Source organism: Gymnoscopelus microlampas, assembly GCF_963454915.1.
Source record: "Gymnoscopelus microlampas genome assembly, chromosome: 19".
Taxonomy (NCBI): domain Eukaryota; kingdom Metazoa; phylum Chordata; class Actinopteri; order Myctophiformes; family Myctophidae; genus Gymnoscopelus; species Gymnoscopelus microlampas.
The window spans coordinates 23,457,514-23,465,013 of NC_139956.1; the positions used below are offsets into that span (position 1 = coordinate 23,457,514).

Sequence of the window (7,500 nt, forward strand, 5' to 3'; positions counted from 1 at the left end):
ACACACACACACACGCACACACACGCACAGTCAAACAAACACATCTTTGTTTCATTGCAGTGGTGTGTTTAGTTTGTTATTGAAGTGGGTTTCACATCACAGACTGACTGATCCAATCAGTACCCAGCAGGCCACTGTAACCCAACACACACACATGCACACATGCACGCACGCATACACACACACACACACACACACACACACACACACACACACACACACACACACACACACACACACACACACACACACACACACACACACACACCACACACACACCCACACACACACACACACACACACACACACACACACACACACACACACACACACACACACACACACACACACACACACACACACACACACACACACACACACACACACACACACACACACACAGTGGCTCACTACTGGTGTCTGTATCCTGACACAGTATTGTGCAGGAGTTATGTGTTGTACAGTACCATGTTGTTCTCTCAGGAACACCACTGGAATAGTTCTTTACCTCATTCAGTGCTGTATAGCCTATATAAAGAATTATAAATGGATTTGCATCAATAAAGTATTTCCATGCATGTTGTCCATAACATGCAGGTTGGTTGACCTTGTTTGCGCAGGGAATGTGATACATCTTTGCAACCCTGTACAGTATACTGTAAGCCTGTGGTTAGATAAAAAACAAAACAAATCTCGCTTATTCTCTACAGATGTTATGAGAGAACAGCAGTATATTACTTTGTTCACCGAAGACAATTCATTCCTGACTACTAGTCATGGTATACTTTATTTTCCCCTCAGGGAAATTCGTCCTCTACATTGTTGACCCATCATAACTGCAGTACTTACCGTAGAAGCAGTGAGCAGCCACAGGAAACCGGTGTGTCCGGGGAGAACATGCAAACCATAGTCATAAATACGTAGACGTCTTATGGCCACTGGGGAGTGGGGACGTACATCATGCCACCACCATGTTAAGAGGGGCAGCTTGCGACAAAATATACTGTATATATCGTATACTGTAAGTACGTGAGACAAAAAAATAATAATCCGAATTTTAATCATTACTGTGACTATTTAAGTAAGAAAAGGTGTTTTGGTATAAAAAAAAACGAATGGTTTTATTTAATCAATTATCCTATATCATAACCCAACTAATCTCTCAAGACAGATTCATCTCAAATTTAAAAAAAGAAAAGAAAAATAATGGGTTCCCAGATTGTAACCCAACTAATGAAACTCGGTTGAGAATTCAGTGAGTTACGATGATTTTAATTGTGGAGAGACTGCTTCTATAGACATGACTTCTATATGTACAGTACATGCATTACGCATCTCTCCAATGAGTAGCAAAAGTCAATGCGGTATGTATGTATGTGTATCTACTGTATGACGCAAACCCCACACAGAAAGCCTCCCTGCTGGGGTCTGAACCTAGGGCCTTCTTGCTGTGAGGCAACAGTGCTAACCACTGTGCAAACGTGCTGCCAGTTGAATTCCAGAGGTTATTGTGTGAGAGATGGAGAAAGAGATTATTAGAAACAACTCATTTGGGAGTTTTGAAAAGTAACAAAAGGAGCGATACCAGTCTGTAGTAACATAATGAAGCCAGACAACTCTTCCACACTCTTTGAATGCTACAGAGTGTGTAGGCTACTTCTGCCTCCTAAACGTCCCGCACAGGAAGCTGTCATTTCCATTCACGAAAATATATTTTAAAATATTACAGTAAGGCACCCTCATTTATGCGACTGCAAAGACGAAGCAGAAATGGGGGGGTAAGCAATTGAAAATTGTGTGAGCGACCAGTCTGTCTTGAGAGACTAACTTCAAGATAGATGGGACGCAGCCTGAGGTTATGGATGTGTTGATGATGCTGGTAATAATGAATGAACTCCCATTGATAACCACCATCAATACAACAACCTCAAGTCAGGGGCAGGGGCAAGGGTCTAGAACTGTGCTTCTCAAAGTGGCGTTCAGGAACCCCCAGTCCTTGAGGGGGCTTCAGGGGGTCCCCAGCAAAATGTGTTAATATGGCATCAAAATCAGTTTAACTGCTTTAAACCTACGTATATACATTGGCTATTTGAAAATAGCCGATCTATGAACTCACAACGCGTCGCATCGCTACGTTTTGTTAGCTTGTAGATCTGCTATTTTCAGAACATTTTGAAAAATGTGGAAAAGTTTGAACATTTTAAAACGTTTTGATAACACAAATCTTGTATGGGGATCCCTGGCACCCCCATATTTTCAGATGAGGGTCCTTGGCCAAATACACATCAATTTGGGGGTCCTTGGCATGAAAAAGTGGTCAGACCAGCTAAGATTGAAGAGGGTATAGGGTCTAGTGGACAGGTGGTTGGTGTTTTACTGTATAGATGACACCAGTTCAAGGATCTCATCAGGGAAGACAGGCCTGATATGTTAGGGTTAGACTCAAACAGTGGCCAAGCGGCTAAACTAGGCACACCTCTAGCTTGTCTTATCATGAGTCTGTCTTAAAGGTATTGACAAGGGGCGAAGTCCAATGTGTTGGGCGGTCCAATGTGCGCATTTCTATATGGAAATTCCAAAGCATTTTGGAATTAATTTCACTATTAGTATATGGAAATTGCATATTTCCTAGTCCACACAAGATACAAAATGGCTTACTTTTAGCTTAGAACTGAATGGAGGAATGTCAGGTAAACTAGATTAATTGGGTTTTCATTCCCTGCGATGAGATGAGATGAGAAGAAATAAATACCAAATTCAAGGTTCAAGATTTGTATTGCTACATCTTGAGCACAAGAACATTCCTCAACATAGCCTTGTGGCAGTAAGAGAATAAAACAGTAACAAAGAAATAATAAAGTAATTATTCAAATAAAATAAATAAATAAAAGTTATATTACTATTTAAATTCTGATCTGACTGATATGTGATGTAACATTTGTTCCCAGACCCTGGCTCCTGTAAAGATGGCTGATGGACTGCAGCCAGACACCAACAGCCTACAGATACCGGGTGAGATACACAGAGACATGTACAGTATATGCAGACAGGGCGTGGACAGACTGACCTTTCCATGCTGACTCCCACTCGGGAATATTAGTCACAAGTTCAACATTCCAATAACATTCCAATCATTCCTAATTGCACGGAGAGTCCGTTGAGTTGTGCGTATCCGCTACCCGCACCTCAAGGGTCCGGGTCTGTAATCTCCATGACGATGAGATGAGGCTCTGGAAAAGGCACACGTCGCACAATGTCAGTCCAGGGTCAACAGGAAGACATTGGGGAACCATGAATCTTGGGATGCACGCTAAACTTGGAATTCCTGATTCAAGTCATTCCTGAACTGCCCGATTACTTACTATGTTGCTACTGATATCTGTCCATCTGTGTGTGTGTGTGTGTGTGTGTGTGTGTGTGTGTGTGTGTGTGTGTGTGTGTGTGTGTGTGTGTGTGTGTGTGTGTGTGTGTGTGTGTGTGTGTGTGTGTGTGTGTGTGTGTGTGTGTGTGTGTGTGTGTGTGTGTGTGTGTGTGTGTGTGCGCGCGCGCGTGCGTGCGTGTGTGTGTGTACCATTTGCTGATGACAGAACAGTAATATTTCTTTCTGTGGGATATAGGTTTTTCCACAGTTGCATACAGGGTGCATCAGCTACAGCTTAGGGTGTGGTTAAATTTAGGCGTGGGTTTGGTTTGGTGAGGTTAGGCGAAAATGTTCCCTAAGTTTCCCAAAAATGCTAAACATTTCAAAAACCTTTCAGAAATAGACAATCTAAAAGCTCACAACACGTTGCACCACAATGCTGCGTTGTGACCTTGTAGATTGCCTGTTCTTGCTATTTCCACATGACATGTCGTACGATGAAGTATAAAATAGGGCTTAGGTGAGCACATTAACTGAAAATATCAGTTTAAGACTTTTTCCAATACAAATCCATGTCTTTTTGTTTATCAAAGTGTTTCTGTGTTGCTCCTCTCTGTCTGTCTGTCTGTCTGTCTGTCTGTCTGTCTGTCTGTCTGTCTTGTCTTTCGCTCTCTTTCTCAGGTGATGACCTATCAACTCCTTCCTCTCCTGCCACAGCCAGAAATGAATGTGGCATCGCCCCCCTCACACCCTCTCCTTCACTGGTAAAGCACGCACGCACGCACACACACACACACACACACACACACACACACACACACACACACACACACACACACACACACACACACACACACACACAATTGTGTGTACTGGCACACAAATAAAACCAACACCTCCCCAAACACATTTTGACACACCCTCTTATTATGTTTCTTTATATAGTGGTCTTAAAGAGTTGATTCCAGACCACATCCACTCATCAATTAGTGGTTTATCATTACACTTTGACTACAGTTTAAATGTACCTGTAATTACACCACATACTACAGAGAAACTTACACATCAGCACCAGTAGTGCCATTAGTTTATGTCAAAGGACATTTTTGCAAAAGGCTTCAACCACTTAAACCCCAGAATCCTTATTGTGGGGATTGAGGAAGGCTTTCGCAGAAAATAGCAGATTGACAAGCTCACAACGCGTCACGCTGCGAACACAGAAAATAACAGATAAATGTTTCCCATTGACTGAATACAAACACAGAGACAGCAGAGGAGAGGAGAGGAAAGGAGAGCATCTCTCCACACTAAACTGAAATTAAGTTGTGCTAATTCTACAGTAGCTCGTGTCCATTCATAGAAACTAGTCATTATTGAAGAATGTACTGTAAGGGTTGTTCTGCAACTGCCACATCCTTTCTAGGACATGGATCCCACCCAGGCAGCAAAGTACTGTTTTCTTTTTATGGGGAAAAGGTTCTAGATGTTGGTTTGTTTGCACAAATTCACTTATGAATACAGTCTAGATTGTTTTGTGTTTTTCCTTATGACTGTGGTTGGTGGCTTGGTGCTGGTACTGTACACTCTCTGTCTGTCTGTCTGTCTGTCTGTCTGTCTGTCTGTCTGTCTGTCTGTCTGTCTGTCTGTCTGTCTGTCTGTCTGTCTGTCTGTCTGTCTGTCTGTCTGTCTCACTCTCTCTCTCTCTCTCTCTCTCTCTCTCTCTCTCTATCTCTCTCTCTCTCTCTCAGAGGGTAGAGCTCAGACCCAGGATGGCCTGTCCCTTCTCTGTTGTCGTGGCGATAGACTTTGGAACCACTTCCAGTGGCTATGCTTTTAGCTTCACACAGGACCCAGAGGCCATACACATGATGAAGTAAGAGTCTGTGTGTGCGTGCGTGCATGCGTGTGTGCGTGCGTGCGTGCGTGCATGTCTGTGCATGTGTGGGTGTGCCACAAGCTCCAAATGCAATTTGACATTCAGACACACATTTGCACATTTCTTTTAGGCTGAATTATGTTGCATTCTATTCCATTCTATGTTGACTGACGGCTCTCTGACGGCTCTCTCCTCCAATCCGCACAGGCGCTGGGAGGGCGGGGACCCAGGCGTGGCCAATCAGAAGAGCCCGACGTGTCTGCTGCTGACTCCTGAGCTACGCTTCCACAGCTTTGGTTTTGCGGCCCGTGACAGCTACCATGACCTGGACCCAGACGAGGCCCAGCACTGGCTCTACTTTGACAAGTTCAAGATGAAGATACATAGTGCCAGTGTAAGAGCAGTGGTGGAAACTATCTAAGTACATTTGCTCAAGTACCATACTTAAGTACAATTCTGGTGTGCTTTACTTGAGTATGTCAATTCTTTTTCAATACTATATAATACTTCTACTCCACTACGTCTAATCCAATATTAAAATTGTTACTCCACTACAATTATTTGAAAACTTTTAGTTACCACTAACTTTGGAAATTGACATTATTAAAAATGTATTCAATTATAGCATAAAAATAGCAGATCTACAAGGTCAAAACGCATAGCAATGTGTGTTTTAGTGAAGTTATTTAAAAGAGAGCACAGAACTTTTACATTACATTACAGTCATTTAGCAGACGCTTTTATCCAAAGCGACTTACAATAAGTGCATTCAACATAGGTATTACTTGCAGGTCATTCTAAAATCCAGGGGATCTGGTGGAGTAGGCTGATCGCCTTTTGTAATAAATATATCATATCACTCAGTACTTTCTGTTTACTCAATTACCAATACAGAGGGAAATTCTATACTCTAAAATAGCCAATCTACAAGCTCACAACGCATTGCATCACACAATGCGTTGTGAGCTCGTAGATCTGCTATTTCAGCTATAATACATGTGTGCCTTTAATATTTTGACTTAACCATTGGTGTGCTTTGGACACAAAAAGTGTGAAAACCACTGCTCTCGACTTTGGAACGACCAGAAGGGTCCTACAAGAGGATCTCAGGCTGCTCTCCTGTTCATAAGGGGTTAAATAAGGGTCTGTGATGAAGGACCAAGCTTTGCCTTAAAAGTAATGAATGAAATCTTGAAATCAATGGCAAAGACAATCATTCAGTGGTGATGGTAAGATGTTAAAGACATCAGGGATAAGATAAGGTAAGGGACTTAAAGGCGAGTGCTGGTCATTTTAGGTTGTATGTTTGATGTGTCGCTAATCACTCACCAACATACAAAGGAACGTTGAATATTTCTAGATCTGCCCCTGTTGTCCATTCTGCAGACCCCTTGCAGCGGCATAATGGGAGACGTGTGTAAGAGTGAAAATCGTCTATATTAACAACATTCTCTCACAAAATCTGGCACACACCAGGTTCTGTGAGAGAAACAAGCAACCAGCGTCATGTCTTTCTGCATGAACGGTAGCTTATGCGGGACATTCAGCACATGTTTGAGTATCATGAGACTCCACAATGAGTACTAGTAGAAAAAAAACAGACTTTGCATCTGTTAAAATGGGCGCTTTTCACTCTTACACACTCTCCCATTATGCTGCTGCAAGGGGTCTGCAGAATGGACAAGAGGGGCAGATCTGGAAATATTCAACATTCCTTTGTATGTTGGTGAGTGATTAGCGACACATCAAACATACAACCTAAAATGACCGGCACTCTTCTTTCATTCCATCCTTTTGCAGCAGTTTTCAGCAGTTGTGTCTGTGTTCGCCACAGGACCTCACCATGGAGACGGAGCTGGAGTCTGTCAATGGCCAGAAGGTCCGTGCTATTGAGGTGTTCGCTCATGCCCTGCGCTTCTTCAGGGAACACGCCCTCAAGGTACAATCCATGACTTTCACACATGGCAGATGATTCATTTTTTGGTGAGGGTCAGGGTCACAGTCAAGGTCAAGGTAAAAATCTAGAATATTTTCATGATACTTGGTGGGAATGGTCAGTAGGCTCTGAAGAGATGATTAGCCTTTGAGTCAAAAGTCAAGGTCACAATCGAGGTCACGGTAAAAATTACATATTAGGTTCTTCTCTATTTAATACCCTAGTTCTAGGCTGCTTCTCAACCACTTTCAACCGTTTGGTCATACTAGATAGACATTTTCATAAATGTTCAAAAGACTGTTTTTAAATCTTCAACAATTTAAAAAC

At 42.5% G+C, this 7,500-nt stretch overlaps 1 protein-coding gene across 4 annotated transcripts in view; it reads left to right on the forward strand.

Annotated features, from left to right (window-relative positions):
- hspa12b (heat shock protein 12B) overlaps positions 1 to 7,500 on the forward strand; it is a 31,254-nt gene that overhangs the window by 7,946 nt on the left and 15,808 nt on the right. For all 4 annotated transcript variants that reach the window (XM_084043666.1, XM_084043669.1, XM_084043667.1 and 1 more), the window contains 5 exons: positions 2,949 to 3,012; positions 4,043 to 4,125; positions 5,110 to 5,234; positions 5,445 to 5,631; positions 7,072 to 7,176. In XM_084043666.1, the coding sequence (XP_083899792.1) occupies positions 2,949 to 3,012; positions 4,043 to 4,125; positions 5,110 to 5,234; positions 5,445 to 5,631; positions 7,072 to 7,176 (564 nt within the window). The remainder of the gene's footprint in view (positions 1 to 2,948; positions 3,013 to 4,042; positions 4,126 to 5,109; positions 5,235 to 5,444; positions 5,632 to 7,071; positions 7,177 to 7,500) is intronic.